This window comes from Salmo salar, chromosome ssa03, assembly GCF_905237065.1.
Source record: "Salmo salar chromosome ssa03, Ssal_v3.1, whole genome shotgun sequence".
In the NCBI taxonomy this organism is placed as follows: domain Eukaryota; kingdom Metazoa; phylum Chordata; class Actinopteri; order Salmoniformes; family Salmonidae; genus Salmo; species Salmo salar.
In genome coordinates, this window is record NC_059444.1 from 36,880,837 (window position 1) to 36,899,773 (window position 18,937).

The window sequence follows — 18,937 nt, forward strand, 5'->3', positions numbered from 1 at the left end:
ACTTTTTCCCCAAAAAAGCTGACACTGAAAGGCCATTATCATCATTCTCTCAATTTCAGAGTGTTATTTCGATCTCATAGCATGGAAATATCTTCTTTCTTTTTTTTACAGGAAAATCACGTTTTTGACTGCACTGCCCCTGTAACAAAAAGCACATCTCAATAGATGGTCCAGGTCAGACATGACATGGCACAAGTGGCGGGGTGGGCCTTTCCTCTTTAGTTCTCCTCAAGGGGGAGGCTGATGACATCACATTTGACCATCAGACCAACTCCTTGAATGACTACTCCTCGAAGTTTGCAGATGTTTTAAAAAAACACTATTTTGCTCAAAACATTGTGTGTGTGTGTGTGTGTGTGTGTACTTTACTGTATTTATACCAGCATTGGGCTCAATTAGAATTAGGCAGTCAATTCAGGAAATAATCTAAAATTATAATTAAATAATAAAAAAAGGGCATTTATTTTCAATTACTTCTCAATAAACTGAAAAGTATAAGCTATTTATTTAAAAACAGGGCCGGCTCCAGGCATAAGCGACATAATTGGTCACTTAGGGCCCCATAAAAAACCCATAAATGGAACTCAGTCGGGGTCTCAATTTACTGTTGTGAGTTCAAATAGTAGAATTGCAGGCAATTTGCTTTAAATGACCAAGAACCCAATGGTCACTCTGACAGAGCTCCAGAGTTCCTCTGTGGAGATGGGAGAACTTTCAAGAAGGACAACCATCTCTGCAGCACTCCACCAATCAGCCCTTTAAGGTAGAGTGGCCAGACAGAAGCCAATCCTCAGTAAAAGGCACATAACAGCCAGCTTAAAGTTTGCCAAATGGCACCTTAAGACTCTCAGACTATGAGAAACAAGATTCTCTGGTCTGTTGAAAGATTTAACTCTTTGGCCTGAATGCCAAGCATCACATCTGGAGGAAACCTGGCACCATCCGTATGGTGAAGCATGGTGGTGGCAACATCATGCTGTGGGGATGTTTTTCAGTGGCAGGGACTGGGAGACTAGTCAGGATCGAGGGAAAGATGAATAGAGCAAAGTACAGAGAGGTCCTTGATGAAAACCTGCTCCAGAGCGCTCAGGACCTCAGACTGGGGCAAAGGTTCACCTTCCAACAGGACAATGACCCTAAGCACACAGCCAAGAAAATGCAGGAGTGGATTCGGGACAAGTCTTTGAATGTCCTTGAGTGGCCCAGCCAGAGCCCGGACTTGAACCAAATACAGGTGTGCCAAGCTTGTAGCGTCATACCCAAGAAGACTCGAGGCTGTAATCACTGCCAAAGGTGCTTCAACAAAGTACTGAGTAAAGGGTCTGAATACTTATGTAAATGTGCTATATATTTTTTTTCTACATTTGCAACAAAAAAAAGAAGCTATTTTTGCTTTGTCATTATGGGGTATTGTGCGTAGATTGATGAGGAAAACATTTTTACATTTTAGAATAAGGCTGTAAAGTAACAAAATGTGGAAAAGGTCAAGGGGTCTGAATACTTTCCGAATGCACTGTATGTGAAAACGGCAAAATTCTACGTTTTGAAGAGGTAAATACAAAGTTAAAAAGTTCTAACCAATGAAGTCATCAAAAGTCTCGAAACTTGTTACAGGTTTTGAAAGTCACCGTTTTTTCGTTTAATCCAACCAAGTGATGTTACAAAGAAGCATTGTTTTAGGACCTTATCTTTTTAACCACAGATCATAGAAATGTCTCTGCCTGGCCGATTCCCCTCTCTCCACTGGGATTCTCTGCCTCTAACCCTATTACAGGGGCTGAGTCACTGGCTTACTGGTGCTCTTCCATGCCGTCCCTAGGAGGGGTGCGTCACTTGAGTGGGTTGAGTCACTGACGTGATCTTCCTGTCTGGGTTGGCGCCCCCCCTTGGGTTGTGCCATGACGGAGATCTTTGTGGGCTATACTCGGCCTTGTCTCAGGATGGTAATTTGGTGGTTGAAGATATCCCTCTAGTGGTGTGGGGGCTGTGCTTTGGCAAAGTGAGTGGGGTTATATCCTGCCTGTTTGGCCCTGTCCGGGGGTATCGTCGGATGGGGCCACAGTGTCTCCCGACCTCTCCTGTCTCAGCCTCCAGTATGTATGCTGCAGTAGGGTCAGTCCGTTATATCTGGAGTATTTTTCCTGTCTTATTCGGTGTCCTGGCCGTGCTGCTGCTCCAGTTTCAACTGTTCTGCCTGTGGCTATGAAACCCTGAACTGTTCACCGGATGTGCTACCTGTCCCAGACCTGCTGTTTTCAACTCTCGAGAGACAGCAGGAGCGGTAGAGATACTCTTAATGATGGGCTATTAAAAGCCAACTGACATTTACTCCTGAGGTGCTGACTTGTTGCACCATCGACAACCACTGTGATTATTATTATTTGACCCTGCTGGTCATCTATGAACATTTGAACATCTTGGCCATGTTCTGTTATAATCTCCACCCGGCACAGCCAGAAGAGGACTGGCCTCCCCTCATAGCCTGGTTCCTCTCTAGGTTTCTTCCTAGGTTCTGGCCTTTCTAGGGAGTTTTTCCTAGCCACCGTGCTTCTACACCTGCATTGCTTGCTGTTTGGGGTTTTAGGCTGGGTTTCTGTACAGCACTTTGAGATATCAGCTGATGTAAGAAGGGCTTTATAAATACATTTGATTTGATAGAAATGTAATGTTTTTACGTATGTATACACTGGTTTGGTGCGGAAGATGATGAATATGAGGTTGAAAAGTTGTGGAATTGCCCTTTAAAACTGCAATAATTCCTCTCCACCCCATGGCAAAAAGTGTAGAACTGCATGAAAAAAAGATTTAAACTGCAAAGATGTCTCTCCACCCTAAGGCAATATTAGAATTGCATGAAATTTGTTATAGAATTGCTAAATGTTCTCTCCGCCGCATGGCAAAATTTGTAGAACTGCAGAAATGTGCTTTAAAACTGAAAACGTTTCTCTCCGCCCCATGGCAAAATTAGTAGACTTGGAAATTCCCTTTAAAACGTAAATATTTCTCTCCGCCATCAAGATGGGGGCCACAAAAAATGTTTGGTGGGGGGGCCTCTGTCTTCGGTTGCAACACTCACTACCGAGTTCCAAACTGCCTCTGGAAGCAACGTCAGCACAAGAAATGTTAGTCGGGAGCTTCATGAAATGGGTTTCCAAGGCCAAGCAGCCACACACAAGCTCACCATGCGCAATGCCAGTGGTGTAAAGTTCACCGCAATTGGACTCTGGAGCAGTGGAAACGCATTCTCTGGAGTGATGGATCACGCTTCACCATCCGACGGACAAATTTGGATTTTTCTGGATGCCAGGAGAACGCTATCTGCCCGAATGCATAGTGCCAACTGTAAAGTTTGGTGGAGGAGGAATAATGTTCTGGGTCTGTTTTTCATGGTTTGGGCTAGGCCCCTTAGTTCCAGTGAAGGGAAATCTTAACGCTACAGCATACAATGACATTCTAGACTATTCTGTGCTTCCAACTTGGTGGCAATAGTTTTGGGGACGGCCCTTTCCTGTATCAACATGACAATTCCCCCGTGCACAACGTTTTTTAAAGTTAACTTTATAACAGTCACATACAGTATTTTCCCAGAAAGGAATTATTTGCAAAGCGGAACCTATGTCTCACAAAATACGGTAGATGGACAACGGACAAAACAGTGACTTACACAGGAAGTAAAGTTCAATCAGAAGGTTTGCTGAATTTGACAACAATACCACAACACTATAATTGTGGATTAGGTATTTAATCTTAAATTGATTTAAAACGTATTTAAAGTCAAAATGCTGATCAAGGTTAAGGTAAGACCAGCCATTTAATTTGTGGCCATGCCCTCTAGTATGTTCGTATCTCACCATCGTCGAGCTAACGTTAGTTGGATTGTAATATTAGACGTAATTTACATGTTAGTTATACATATCTTTGGTAAATGTATTTATCTGAACAGCGCTAGTTATATAGTGGACATTACAGGTCATTGGCTATTGAACCGTCATCCCCGTATAAGCGACAATGTTGTAACAACAGCCATGTTAGCTAACTAGCTACCTAACGTAACGTTAGTTAGCTAGTTAACGTAATTTTTCTGTTTCAGACTCTCACTGGCAAAGAAATAGAGATCGACATTGAGCCCACAGACAAGGTATGAAACATCATTACTCTGAAGGTTGATTTTAATCTATTGCATTTTCTTTCTATGTGTAATATAAGGATTAAGTTACTCATGTCAGTAATACATTGGAGAGTCATGTCCTGTAATGATGTGCTTATATGCGCTCTTGTACATTTATGAAGGTGGAGAGAATTAAAGAAAGGGTGGAGGAGAAAGAGGGGATTCCACCTCAACAACAAAGACTCATCTACAGTGGAAAACAGATGTAAGTGATAAACCCTTCCATCACAATCTTGTCATGTTAAATAAAGGTGAAATAAAAAAATAAATAAACATCTGCGCCCTTTAACACCAGAAGCGCCTGGCCTTTCTGCCTATAAGTACCCTCTAGAGCAGTTGTTCCCAAACTTTTTGTAGTCCCGTATCCCTTCAAACATTCAACCTCCAGCTGCGTACCCCCTCTAGCACCAGGGTCAGAGCACTCTCAAATGTTGTTTTTTGCTATTGTTGTAAGCCTGCCACACACACACACTATACGATACATTTATTAAACATAAGAATGAGTGTGAGTTTTTGTCACAACCCGGCTTGTGGGAAGTGACAAAGAGCTCTTATAGGACCAGGGCACAAATAATAATATAATAATAATCAATCATTTTGCTCTTTATTTAACCGTCTTACATATAAACTTTTTGTTAATTGAAAATTGTGAATAACTCACCACAGGCTAATGAGAAGGGTGTGCTTGAAAGGATGCACATAACTCTGCAATGTTGGATTGTATTGGAGAGAGTCTGTCTTAAATAATTTTCCACACACAGTCTGTGCCTGTATTTAGTTTTCATGCTAGTGAGGGCCGAGAATCCACTCTGACATAGGTACGTGATTGCAAAGGGCATCAGTGTCTTAACAGCGCGATTTGCCAAGGCAGGATACTCTGAGCGCAGCCCAATCCAGAAATCTGGGAGTGGCTTCTGATTAAATTCAGTTTTCACAGAACCGCTTGTTGCAATTTCGACGATGCTCTCTTGTTCAGATATCGGTAAGTGGACTGGAGGCAGGGCATGAAATGGATAACGAATCCAGTTGTTTGTGTCATCCGTTTTGGGAAAGTACCTGCGTAATTGGGCACCCAACTCACTCAGGTCCTTCGTTATATCACATTTGACATTGTCCTTAAGCTTGAGTTTATTTGCACACAACAAAATCATACAGTGATGGAAAGACCTGTGCGTTGTCCTTTTTGACGCAGACAGAGAAGAGCTCCAACTTCTTAATCAAAGCCTCAATATCCATGTATAAATATAACATCAATAGTTATTTGTTAGTCATGGATATGTTTTAAATTATTCTACGACATCCTCGTGAAAAACGCAGGCCTAAAGCCATTTTTTGACACTTCCAGCCAATGACCCATCAACATTATAACAGTCTAATAAATACATTTAATATATGCAATCTGAAGAATAATCATTTGGTTGTGTTTATAAAGGTCTTAGCTAACATTAGAATACTAAATAATTATTTCAAAGAGCATAATAGCGTTTTCATTAGTTTGTCAAAACGAAAAAAACACTAGTTCAAGTCCATCACAAATAAGTCCTTTATAATTTAGTTTTGGCAGGTCAACAGAAACATTGTGGAAATAAGAAAATGTATTTAAACGAAAACAGAATACCATATTTTAAGTTTATTATGTTACTCATCTTTTCTTAGTAGCCAGAGAAATGCTGCCCCTGAGTGGGCATGTGCTGAGTGCATGGACAGCAGATATTATTTGGAAATAGAGCTGCACCTCTTGAATTTTGAGTTATTTGACAAACGTAAGCATCATAGAAACTGCACAATATGATCTTTCTGATACTATATAGAAATCAAAACGTTTTACCTGCATGTGATGAAGTGATGCTTCTTTCCCTGCATCTGTCAATTACAAAATGTGCCCGTCTCTTCGTGTGCAATTTGACAACTGATAATATTGTCACTCAGACTGTCAATTTAATCTTGTTTATAGGCTGTCTTATTACGTGTGAAATTAGTTTCGGTATAGTTTAGGTGTAGTTTCGATGGGCCGGCTGCGTAGGCTGACTTGCATCGTTTCTTTCTTTCCCCTCGCTCATCATCTTGGATAGAGTCAAGGATGTGTTTTGCATTATTCTACAGGCCTAATGCAACACGTAGCATATTTTAGTTGCCCTTACAATAAATATGATTTAATAATAACAGTCCCGTATCAACCAGCAAAGCACGCGGTCAAATTATTAACACGAGAGCCAACGCCGATAAATAGGCATAACACAAACTCATCATTACACTGTTGTTCTAAATTAAATCAACCTCTTCACCCTCCTTATCATTTAGTTAGGCCTATTTTAAATGACATTGTGAAGTAATGTGCAATTATCGCCCATTCATTCAGTGGGCTGGCACCGTTTGAGTCCCTTGGCTCAACTTGGATATTCAAGGATATGTTTGGCATTATTCTAAGGACCTACTGCAACACGTAGCATGTTTTCCGCTCTAGTAAATAAAACAGGCCTGTAACAGCTTCTTTTTACAAAGTAAAACGTGAAGAATGATAAACCCGCAAGGAGCACGGTCAATTTAAATTCAGTTGTGAAGTGCACAATTTTCGTCCATTCGTCGTTAATTTAGTGAGGAGAGTGACACGCATCAGCGCCTGGCTGCCTACCAACGTCTTACAGAGCATTGTCTTGGCAGGTTAAGTTGGGAATAGGTGTGCATTTTTTTAAATGTTTGTGATAAACAAAATTCGGACAAATGAGCAATGTAAAATACAACAGGGAAGGAGCAGGACATGGCTTTTTTTTTGGGGGGGGGGCTGATTTATTTTATTTACAATATAAACACTGTTGGTTTAGGGTGGTTCTAGCATTAATCAAGTGGCAGCATTACATCTTGGATGCAACACTTGTTTTATCTGCTCTGACTTAATCCCATCCCTCTCAGGAACGATGAGAAGACAGCTGCGGACTACAAGATCCAGGGAGGCTCAGTGCTGCATCTGGTCCTGGCGCTAAGAGGAGGGCTAGTCTGCCACTGTTCCTGCATCCACCTCATCTCCTAGTGGGGCAGTGGGGCCAACCGTAGTGGGCAGAGTTTGTCATCGTCACACCACAGAGCAGCAATTTGGACTGCTATAATTCCTCTGTGTAGATTGTATGGTTGGTTACAAAAACACTGTTGGAATTTAAGTAAGTGGGACACAGCGAGAGAGTTTGGACACTGGTTATTTTGCTTGTGAATAAAAGGTGAAATGTACCGTTTTTCTTTTGAAGTACATGCATGGCTGCTATTGCATGAGTGTGTGATTTAGCAGTGCATTGTAAAACAACTTTCCATATAGGCAGGTACAAACTCTGAAAATAATGCATTCATAATTCAATTTGATAACCTTTAATTACAAAATGTCAAAGGCAATGCACACAAACTGAATTCTCTTTCCCGGTACTACACATCATTCACAGATAAAACAGCAAGTCCCACCTCAAAATAAAGTCTATATACACATACATGATAATACCTCAGCTCCAAAAGGGGGTTCTGAGTGACAGGCACAGGGGAAGAGAGAAGCAGTTGGTAAATAGAGGTAGGGAGGAGGAGAGTACACCAATGGAAGGCATGTACCGTTAAGTATGGATAAGGTGTAGTGTTAGGGGATGCTAATCACGTGGCTCAGATGGATGCGAGGGAACTACAACAACAGGTATGTAAGTAGTCCTGGAGTGAAAGAAAAGTTGTCAAGACTTCACGGTACTCTCTTAAAAGATGATCCCGGCGGACGCCTTTCAGGTGGACAGTCTCGGTTGCACAGTTCTCAGGATAGATTTCTCTTCTGATTGGTCAAGTCCCACAGGCCCAGGCAGACGGCTGCATATTACTATTGTCGATTGATGTGACACCAAATACACACCAAAGATAGTGCCATTAATACTGTTGGTTATGCTATGGGAAATGTAATACCAGTAGTCCAATCAGAAGCTGAAAAGGTAATGGTGACAATGGCTTTTAGGGTGACAGTATCAAGAGTTTACATAAATCCCTGCCAACTGTAGGGGAACATTTTCCACAGTTCTTGAGGGTCAGCCATTTAGAAAAATAAGAGAAGAGTCATTTGGAAAACCATCAGGATGTACTGTAGAATAGTTGATTGACAGGCAGCTGTCAGGTAGAATGGATCCCCACTCCTGGGCCTGGTCGGCTGTCGATCCTTCCATGGTCTGATGTCAGCTGTCATTACCAGGCGGGGCTGGGAAATGAGTCGATCTGCACCGTGTCCTGGCAGACAAAGTCCTGGCTGGTGTAGCACACGCGCACCCTCATTTTCAGACTCACCTGGTTGGAAAGGAAGTGAATGTTAAGTTCATTGTGAGTGTGGCAACCACGGACTGACTGAACGAAGACCCACCTTGTTAGGGTTGTTGAGGAGCACAGTCTGGGTCACCTGACCTAAGCCGTGTGCGGGGACGACGTCACCACTCGGAGCCTTCATCTGTAACTGGACGCTCTGAGGTGGATGGAAGTGAGAGACAATGGTCATGAATAGCCTATAACTAGGGCCCAGGGTTTTTTCTGGTCTGGTCACATGGCCTAGAGGGGCCTACTCATGACGTACAAGTTTGGAATACCAAATAAGGTAAGGTAGTCTGACAGGTGGACACAAATACAGACGGACAGACCTTGGGTACTGCTGCTTGCAGGGTGAGGCTGGTGATGTCCCTGTCAGTAGAGTTGGTGGCAGTGAGGGTAATGGTCATGCCCGTGTCTGTCTGTTTGTCAGTCTGTAGTTTCAGTGTCACGCCGTTCTTCTCATACACTATAACACTAGGTGGCACTATGGAAACAAAGAAACATCTGTCACACTGGTGGCTCATGTAATTCAGCACCAGAAAACAGACCATCATTAAATACATTATGAAGATGTATCTTTCGCATTAAGCTACTGGTGTGTTCATTCTAAAATCCCAAACAAGTACATCTTCAAAATGTTTTTCTGATGGCTTAATGATGGCTTTGTCCATCTCTCTGAAAACCCCCCATCTCCGTTTCTCGTTCAGTCTCACTCAACAGCTCTGTGTCTCACCAGGCGTGACGTCCAGGCCTCCCAGCAGGTCCAGTAGGTCTCCCCCAGCCGTGCTGCTAACAGGGCCTAGCGCTGTGGTGGACAGGGCGGGGCTGGGCTGGGGAGGCTCCCCAGAACCACCTAGCAGGTCCAACAGATCACACACCTTGACGAGAGAAAATGAGGGAAATATTCCACATCGAGTTACTTTTGAGAGGTTTAGCTTGAGAAAGTACACAATAGGTCAAGTCCATACTTCATATCCAGATAGCTGAACTACCAAAGTTTATTGCAGTCATTTTCATCCCTTACCTGGTTAGCAGGTTCCTGGGGTAATACTACTTCCTGTGTCCGTTTGGTTGGCTCCATCTCTTTCATAGACCCCCCTGCTGATTCTCCATTGGTATGTCCCGGTGAGCTCTTGTCAATCACTGGCATTCTCTCCAGAACAGCAGCCCTACGAACACAGAGCTCTCTTAGCAGTGTAATGGGCAAAGCAAAAGTGGCTACCATGATGAAGACCATAATTGAGTCACTGAGGGGCTGCCATTTCCCCTCAGTGTTGTATTCATAGATATAATAATATATGTACACATCATTGGCTATCACTGACAATATACTGTATGTATATACATATGGTCTACCTCATGTGGTCGTATTTCTTAAACAGAGCGTTGTATTCCACTGCCCTCTGCTGGAGTTCCACGTCAATGCAGCTGCCGTAGATGCTGACGATGCTCCTAATGCGACTGCCGGTCAGGGACGGACAGGGACGGGGAGAGGAAATGCAGCAGGAAACAAGAGCTATTTTAGTATTCTCTACATCAGCAATGAGAGTCACAAGTCCCAAGACCCCCACGCAGTGGGCAAAACTGACAAAGCCGTTTTCAGTAGCTGCGGTCTAGCGGTTGCAGCAGTGTTCTGAGGGGTGTGAGTTAATGATGCTTACTCCACGTTGTGTGTTATGCGTGTGCTGAGTTTCATCGTTGCCGTGAGAGCAAAGCCCCTGGTTGCCGGCGACGACATATGTGACTGTAGAACCATTTCCAAGGCGTCCAGGACATCGTCCTCTGCCACCTAATAGCAGGACAGAGAAACAAGAAGAACTGTCTCGGTTTTATGACAGTTAAATACTGTATTGTCAATGGTTATTAACCATGCCTGTGTTAAAACAACCACAGCGTCCTCCGTCGTGTACCTGAACAGGTTCTGTCTCCTCACACTCTCCTCTGAGAAGCAGGTCTCCATACTCCCCAATACACCAGCACGCCACCTGTACCAGGGATTGCTGCACACACAAACCAACAACGTTGCACAGTTCCACAGCTGAGAATAGAGGATAACCAGGGCATTGAGGTTTTCCTGACTGATAACACAAATCCCATTTCGAACAGAGCGTGGCACACAAACACATTCACACTAAAGCCATACCACTGAGATGTCTGTAATCAGGGCTCTGTACAGCTTGTGGACCGTGTAGCAGTGTAGTTCTGTTGCTGTGGTGATGAGCTGGATCAGGTTGGGAACCGTCTCATCCCTCACGTCGCCCCCTGCCTAAAAGAGATGGTACTACTGTCAAACACAGGAATGTCTAGACTAGTCCAAACAGGGCAAAAAGTGGCAATGTGGACGCTACCTAGTTTCCACCCAGACAGCTTGAAGTACAGTGGGGTGATATAAGTGGGATACATCTTGGGGTTATTTACAATAGCTGGCCATAGTTAAAACAAGTCGTACGGTAGTTAAAACAAGTTGTGCAGTCACCGGGTGATTGCGGTGCAGTAGAGCGTCAGTATTTACCGTGGTGAGGACATGCAGGATGGTGTCAATGTGCCAGCGCTGAGAGGGAGCATACCTGACAGAGACACGGAGGCAAGAGACTCAGTGGTGTTCAGTGCTGCGGCTCAGACACAAACACAGACAGTGACACACAGCGAGTACACAGGCTACTGGCTAGGCCTGTGTGTGTGTTCAGTGGTAGAACAGCCAGATAGCAGTGAGACATATACAGACACAGAGAGCGAGACAGAAACACACTACCACACCTGGGACAGGGAAACATTCACATAGACATAGATACAAAATGAGACATCCAGATACACAGAGACATTTAAAGCCCCCTAGACAGGTGACGGCCGGCCCAGTACCTCTCTGCGGCGTTGAAGATGCCTGAGGTGGTGTGTGCTCGGAGCTCTGGGGGACAGCTGGAGAGGAAGAGGAGCAGCTCTTTCATCAGAGAGCGGATGTTGACAGCTGACACCAGGGCCAGAGAAAGCTCCAATGCCCGGCTGAGGGATAAACACAAAGACGATTGTAACTATATACCGTCATTCACTACAGTTATATGCCACCTTCCATTGTAGCACATGAATAGGTGACGCGTGGCCAACTGGCAGTACAGGCTCAGAAATCAACACAGTACCGTTTGACAGAAGCATCCTGGTCCTTCAGGCAGTCCACTATGGTCCCTCTGTGACGCTGCACTGCATTGTGGTCTGTCTGAACAATCTTCTGAAGGGAAGTCATTGAGATGTACCTGTGCCCAAATAAAAAATATTTAGACATAGAAAGAGAAAGACGTGTTACATGTGTTTGTTTCTGGACGTGTAGAAGGGCTGTGATAGTTTATCAACACAACTGGTGCATGGATACATTTCATGGAACAAACTTCCCATCTGCAACTACCATTTCCAAGGTCTCCCACCTCACGCATCTTCCGCAAACATTTTAGCTGTGTGCCGTCTTCCCGGATGGTGAGCATGACCGCTCTCCTCTAAGTTTTAAGGTCTTTGAAATGTATATCTGGTGTAACGATCTGCGATCACTCTGCATGCTGAGAGAATGGTCATATCTGCTCTGAACCAGTCTAGCAGCTTTCCACCAGCCACAGGGAGGACGCGGTTAAGCCTGGGACCAGACCAGAATAACCTGCTGGGCCAGACAGACCCTACGGGAACAATCCCAACAGGAACAGACGGATAAAAAAGGAAACTTATATGTAATCGCTAGCCCATAACATACAGATAGCCCCACAACCCTGTCTGTCACTGTAAGGCCTCTAGCTAAATAATCACAGAAATAGACGTTACAGACTGTGTTTCGATTTATTAGAATTCACAGGTTTGTCTGCCTCAGGCAACAATGAGCTTCTAAGCAATGGGCTAGAAACCACGAAGAAGGACCAAATGAGGACCAGATGAGATAAAAGGAAGAGACAGAGGGAAGGAAGGGAGGGGGGGGGGGTGAGGAGGCACCAACCGGATGTTCCTATCGTTGTTCAGAAGAAATCGCCCCAGGATGTTCACAGCTAGGACCTGTCGCACACACACACAACAGACACAACCTAGACATACGGCCTCTGATGTACATCCATGTTAGCTACATTGGCCTCTACCACTTGTAGCACATTCAAAAAGATGTGAATACATACAAACAAGAAATGACTTGATGATGGTATCACGTGTGGCACTTACCCTCAAGCCACTTTCCGATTTGATGTCCATGACAGTGAGAACCGTTTCATACAACACAGCACTGCCTGCAGTCTTACTGCTGTCTGTGTTCGTGGCCACCTGTATAAAGAAGCAGTATATAAATATCGAATCATAAACTGGGAGGTTTGAGCCCTGAATGCTGATTGGCTGACAGACGGTGCTATATCAGATTGCATACCACGGGTATTTTTTACTGCTCTAATTACATTAGCGACAGGTTTATAATAGCAATAAGGCACCTCAGGAGGTTGTGGTATATAGCCAATATACCACGGCTGAGGGCTGTGTCCAGGCACTCCGAGTTGCGTCATACATAACAGCAGCCCTTAGCCGTGGTATATTGGCCATATACCACACCTCCTCGGGCCTTTATTGCTTAAATAGAATAATTCAACAACAACAACCCTGCAAGACTATTTACTGGTGAAAATCCTTGTGTGTGAATCCTTGTGTGTGGTTTCATTACTGTACCTGGGCCAGCAGGTCATTCACGGCATCACTAGCTGTATCGTTATTACGACCCAGGATCCTCAGCAACCTAAGAATTCGCACCTAATGATGGATAGACAGAAAGAGAAATACACTATATATACGCAAAAGTATGTGGATGCCACTTCAAATAGTGGATTCGGCTATTTCAGGCACACCCGTTGCTGACAGGTGTATAAAATCGAGCACACGGCCATGCACTCTCCAATAGACAAACATTGGCAGTAGAATGGCCGTACTGAAGAGCTCAGTGACCTTCAACGTGGCAGCGTCATAGGATATCACCTTTCCAACAAGTCAGTTCGTCAAATTTCTGCCCCGGTCAAGTGCTGTTATTGTGAAGTGGAAACGTGTAGGAGCAACAGCTCAGCCGCGAAGTGGTAGGTCACACAAGCTCACAGAACATGACCGCCGAGTGCTGAAGCGCCTAGCATGTAATACCCATCTGTCCTCGGTTACAACACTCACTACCGAGTTCCAAACTGCCTCTGGAAACAACGTCAGCACAAGAACTGTTTGTCGGGAGCTTCATGAAATGGGTTTCCATGGCCGAGCAGCCGCACACAAGCCTAAGATCACCATTCGCAATGCCAAGCGACAGCTGGAGTGGTGTAAAGCTCGCCGCCATTGGACTCTGGAGCAGTGGAAACGCGTTCCCCGGAGTGATGAATCACACTTCACCATCTGGCAGTGCGATGGACGAATATGGGTTTGGTGGATGCCCAAATGCATGGTGCTAACTGTAAAGTTTGGTGGAGGAGGAATAATGGTCTGGGGCTGTTTTTCATAGTTCAAACTCAGCCCCTTAGTTCCAGTGAATGGAAATCATAACGGTACAGCATACAATGACATTCTAGACGATTCTGTGCTTCCAAATTTGTGGCAACAGTTTGGGGAAGGCCCTTTTTCTGTAACAACATGACAATGCCCCTATCCACAAAGCAAGGTCCATACAGAAATGGTTTGTCGAGATCGGTTGTGGAAGAACTTGACTGGTCTGCACAGATCCCTGACCTCAACCCCATCAAACATGTTTGGGATGAATTGGAAAGCCGACTGCGAGCCAGGCCTAATCGACCAACATCAGTTAACGACCACACTAATGCTCATGGCTGAATGGAAGCAAGTCCCCACAGCAATGTTCCAACATCTAGTGGAAAACCTTCCCAGAAGAGTGGAGGCTGTTATAGCAGCAAAGGGGGGGGGGGACCAACTCCATATTAATCCCCATGATTTTTGGAACGAGATGTTTGATGAGCAGGTGTCCACATACATTTGGTCATGTAGTGTATGCATGTTCAGTCACAAAAGTGACTCCAATTCCCCTGGTAAAATAAAGTATTTAAAACACTGACCTGTAGGAAGGGGTCACTGATACCAGCCACGTTGTGTTCTGGAGAGTAACCAGACATCACCAGGCCTTTCATTATCTGGACCAGCTCCGGCACCGCCTAGACCAAACACACACCAGGAGTCAAAAATCACAGATCATCATCTAAGGATGTGGGAGAATGTGCAACCGTCTGCCATTTTTCACAAGTATCGATTTTGGCATTTGTTACAGTGTATAACCAAATCTATCATTTTCAAGGGACTGAAATGCAATGTCTCATGTTGAGTGGGTGTACTGGAATGGGGTGAGATGAGGTGGGTGAGTGTGTGTGTGTGTGTGTGTGTGTGTGTGTGTGTGTGTGTATTTTACCTTACGAAACTGCTCTAGTGTGTCTGGGTTGCGCTCACACAGCTCAGTAATCAGAACCACAGCTCCATGTAACACCCCTGCAATCAGACCAAACCACGAGGGGAATAATTGCCACACGGACACGGTTTACTATGCTATAACACACATAGTAACGGCTAACAGTCAGAATGCAAGACTACATACCGTACTCGAACGTAACAGACTGTGAAACAGGTAGGCACAGAAAGATTGACAGAGAGGAGCAGACAGTTGAACAGCTGGTGATGTAAGAAAAGCAAAACAAAACAGACTCACCGTGGTTCTTTTCAGAGAGCAGGGATCGAGATGCAGGGGTAAACAGCTCTCCTAGTTCTGGTACTTTCCTCACAATGTGCACCGCACAAAGAGCAGCCTGAAATGTCAATGTCATCACGATCAGCTCCATAACGACGAAAACCTTCAATGTCAGCGCATCACTTCACGTCTCACCCGCAGTTCAGTCCGCATGACGGTTTCCTTTAGTCTGTTGCAATGCAGTGTTTTACTGTAGTGCTCAAGATGGATTGGTTTGGGTTTCTGCATTACCAAGGTCAGCCATGAAGGCGTGATGAAAGGAATGGCATTGTGTGTGTGTGTGTGTGTGTGTGTACAGAGAGTGCTCACCTTCTTTTTGATGTAGGAGTTCGAGGCTCTGAGGAGGCGGTCGATCTCTGGGGCCAGGTCTCGGCACATCTCAGCTGAGCCCATACAGCCCAGAGTACACAGAGCCAGAGACTGGACATACTGACTGCTGTGGGACAGGTCACTGAGATGGGGGTTTAATGACAATTGCTCAATTGCTTTGTGCTCAGGTAGAGGTTACTAGACCACTAGTTCAATGTTTATGTATGGCAACATTGATGATTATGGAACTGTCTGAGAATGCCGTCCGCCTGTCTCAGCGTTCCGTCCGCCTGTCTCAGCGTTCCGTCCGTCTGTCTGACTGTCTCAGCGTTCCGTCCGTCTGTCTGACTGTCTCAGCGTTCCGTCCGTCTGTCTGACTGTCTCAGCGTTCCGTCCGTCTGTCTGACTGTCTCAGCGTTCCGTCCGTCTGTCTGACTGTCTCAGCGTTCCGTCCGTCTGTCTGACTGTCTCAGCGTTCCGTCCGTCTGTCTGACTGTCTCAGCGTTCCGTCCGTCTGACTGTCTCAGCGTTCCGTCCGTCTGTCTGACTGTCTCAGCATTCCGTCCGTCTGTCTGACTGTCTCAGCGTTCCGTCCGTCTGTCTGACTGTCTCAGCGTTCCGTCCGCCTGACTTTTTCAGAGTCATGTCTCTCTAATTGTCTTAGTTCCGTCTGTCTGTCTTATACAAGTTTCAAGATTTGTTTTCACGTGCACAAGTAAAGTGAAATGCCTTTCTTGCTAGCTCTTTCCCAACAATGCAGCAATCACTTCAAATGTTCATACTTCCAATTTCATGGTGAAATTGCTGATAAAACTGTCCTTACTTCTTGATGGAGTTAGTGATGAGAAGGCTAGCATCCTGCTTCTCGTCTAGAAGCATCATGGCACCCAGGTACCCAACACGCTTCTCATTGTACCGAGGGCTGGCAATCAGACGCACACACTCCATCTGAGACCAGAGAGGGACTTGGGGAGTTGCTAGGATACAAATATAGCAAATATACCAACACTACAGACATCTTAAGAGGCGCTGTTCGTTACCTGACCGAAGTGGGCGGGGTAACCCAGCATGTGCACATACAGCAGCTTTGCCAGATTGTGAGAGCGCGTCCCATTGTCAGCCTGTCTGAACTGCGCCCGGATTGCAGCACACTCCCTCTGGATCACACCACGCTCCTCTCCCTGTGTACGGGCTCCTCTGATCACCCTGATCATCTCCTGCAGACGCACAGACGGAGACATGGCTCCTGTGTGTATGCGTTTGTGTGGGACAGAAAGAGGGAGGTTGCAGAATTAGAGATGTTCAACAGACATAGAAAAAGACCCACACATACTAATCTGAATAAGAAAATGCATTGACTATCGGTGCATGTAGGACAACAAAGCAGGTGAAACAACTAATAAGTTATTCATGAGCACCTGTAAAAGCATTAGTATTTCCTATACAGCCATTTGCAGTGGCTGTTAATAAATTACAATGAAAAGTGAAACACGAAACAACCATGTACAACTATAAACCTTACAAGATACAGGCAGCCGTGACGTCAATATTATCTTGATACAATGTATCGAATTAATTCACCTAGCATTGCTAGCCACAACACACCGCAGCAATTGCCTAGAAATTCAGTTCATTAGGCGATCTACTTTTACAACATGTTTAGGGTAAACCCTACAAAAGCGATGTCAACTATGCATTTATTTCGCCAATTAACGCTCGATAACCTCGGATTACATGGGAGCTCGATGCTAGTCTCTTACCTTCAGAAAGTGAAAACGCCCCTAGAAAAATACCAAGCCGTTTCTGTGCTCAATTAACAGCGATGTGTCAACATTAATTAAACTCTTCCCTCACAAATGAATGGGCAACTAAAACTACTCGGCGGCTATCTTGGATGGACGCCTGCTGTACCGTCCCCTAAGCTTCATGTGAAAACCATAATGGCAGCATCACTTCCGCCATCTGATCTCTGACTAGGCTTGAACTCCGCCCCTTAGGAAAAGTGTAGGCTATCGACGTGGAGGTCGGTGTCCTTGACAACAGGTGGAAGATGGATGAGGTGGGGGTGCAGTAACTGATGGTGCATGGTCAGATAGAGAAGTGATCACCTGAATAATTACAATGAAGCTAATGGTCAGTCTCCTTTACAATTATTGTCATACATATAAGTGTGTGCAAGAGCAGTGAGAAGATGATTTTATGTTTTTTTAAGTTTAAAACTTTTCCCGTCTGCTTCCCTGCCACTGCAGACATGTCAGAATATTCAATGAACACATTTAGGTGGTGTTGGCCAAGAGCTCTATTACATCATGTTGTTTCAAAACAGTGGTGACACATCATATATTGCATAACATGATGAAAGTGGTGCTGAATACCCAGGGCCTGTCCTGACTGTTCTGCAGCCCTAGGCGAGACAGAAAATGATTGGTTCAGATTTGGTCCGGACGGGACAAAAAAAAACAACATCAGTGGACGTGGAAATCTAGGCAAGTCTGGGCAGGACCAAATAAAGACGTCGGCGTCGGTCCATGCTTATACTGAGGTGTAACCTACAGTGTCTCCTGAAAAACAAGCGGTTGGCTTTATTAGTCCTGATTCCTGTGACTATTCAATTTGGCTATTTAAGCTCTGCATATCAGCTATCCAACTTTATTAGTAGTTATCCTGAACCTATTTGCAATGTGTACGAAGTGTGAAATCAGTAGTATTTTCCTTTTTACCATGATCAGTTCATAAAAAATGGACAGATACACACTTGAACCCACTGATCATGACAATTTACCCCACAGGGTGAAACTCCTGGACAGCAGTTGTGAGTAGCCCGATTGTCCATTCAGTATTGTCTATTTTACTTTGACCTGTCCTGTTTTTAGGATATGTTGTTTGCTAACATGTCAGCACATTTTCTATTTGATAGGGCGCCATTTAAGTTAGGGTATTTGATCGGAGAAACGTGCATGATATAAAAAAGTGTCCGTCTCATTACATTGTCATACATTTTATCTCCAGCCTGTAGGCTTCAAAAAGGCCACATACTCTTTTCTACTATATAGTATATCCAGGGGTGAAAGTATAATTCATTTCTTCCCAGTACGGAACCAAGCGCATGCACCAACATTTACATACACAATCCCTATTAATTCAATAGGATCAATGTGGGCCCAGTCGTACATCCATCCACTCGCAACGTATGAGGTGAATGGAAAAATACATCTGTTACACAAAATGCCAAATTTGGCTGATGTTTCAGGCCAGAATTGATGCATCCACTGGGTCGTTTCAGTGTCACCCCTTCATCTCTGCCTCGGCAAAATTTGACTGTTCTCGTAGAACCACATTGCATTTGAGAGTAGTCTATACCACCCATTTTCAAGTCCATTCGCTCATTTTTTATGACTCTGACATGCAGTAATGATAAA

At 44.6% G+C, this 18,937-nt stretch overlaps 2 protein-coding genes across 2 annotated transcripts; one reads left to right on the forward strand and one right to left on the reverse strand.

The window, feature by feature from the left end:
• The first annotated feature begins 3,582 nt into the window (after nt 1-3,582).
• nedd8l (NEDD8 ubiquitin like modifier, like) lies at nt 3,583-7,390 on the forward strand. Its single transcript, XM_014191583.2, has 4 exons — nt 3,583-3,797; nt 4,091-4,138; nt 4,291-4,373; nt 7,079-7,390. The coding sequence occupies exons 1-4, from the start codon at nt 3,780-3,782 to the stop codon at nt 7,194-7,196; spliced, it is 267 nt and encodes an 88-aa protein (XP_014047058.1). The 5' UTR covers nt 3,583-3,779; the 3' UTR covers nt 7,197-7,390.
• A 119-nt stretch (nt 7,391-7,509) lies between these two features.
• Nucleotides 7,510-17,503, reverse strand: ap1g2 (adaptor related protein complex 1 subunit gamma 2). Its single transcript, XM_014191576.2, has 22 exons — nt 17,279-17,503; nt 16,559-16,764; nt 16,342-16,466; nt 15,519-15,660; nt 15,171-15,267; nt 14,877-14,953; nt 14,530-14,625; nt 13,157-13,237; nt 12,665-12,763; nt 12,450-12,505; nt 11,614-11,727; nt 11,339-11,479; nt 10,992-11,046; nt 10,623-10,745; nt 10,390-10,479; nt 10,141-10,268; nt 9,836-9,940; nt 9,504-9,648; nt 9,213-9,357; nt 8,809-8,963; nt 8,538-8,636; nt 7,510-8,464 (listed from the first exon to the last, which is right to left on the reverse strand). The coding sequence occupies exons 2-22, from the start codon at nt 16,757-16,759 to the stop codon at nt 8,366-8,368; spliced, it is 2,373 nt and encodes a 790-aa protein (XP_014047051.1). The 5' UTR covers nt 16,760-16,764; nt 17,279-17,503; the 3' UTR covers nt 7,510-8,365.
• Nucleotides 17,504-18,937: the final 1,434 nt, after the last annotated feature.

Excerpts from the sequence above, each read along its gene's own strand:
- nedd8l (XM_014191583.2), top strand. Across the intron at positions 4,139-4,290 it reads ACATTGAGCCCACAGACAAG|GTGGAGAGAATTAAAGAAAG; the intron begins GTATGAAACATC and ends ACATTTATGAAG. Across the intron at positions 4,374-7,078 it reads ATCTACAGTGGAAAACAGAT|GAACGATGAGAAGACAGCTG; the intron begins GTAAGTGATAAA and ends CATCCCTCTCAG.
- ap1g2 (XM_014191576.2), bottom strand. The coding sequence starts at position 16,759 with ATGTCTCCGTCTGTGCGTCTGCAGGAGATGATCAGGGTGATCAGAGGA. Across the intron at positions 15,268-15,518 it reads ACTCCTACATCAAAAAGAAG|GCTGCTCTTTGTGCGGTGCA; the intron begins GTGAGCACTCTC and ends TTGACATTTCAG. Across the intron at positions 9,649-9,835 it reads AAGAAATACGACCACATGAG|GGCTGCTGTTCTGGAGAGAA; the intron begins GTAGACCATATG and ends CTGTGTTCGTAG.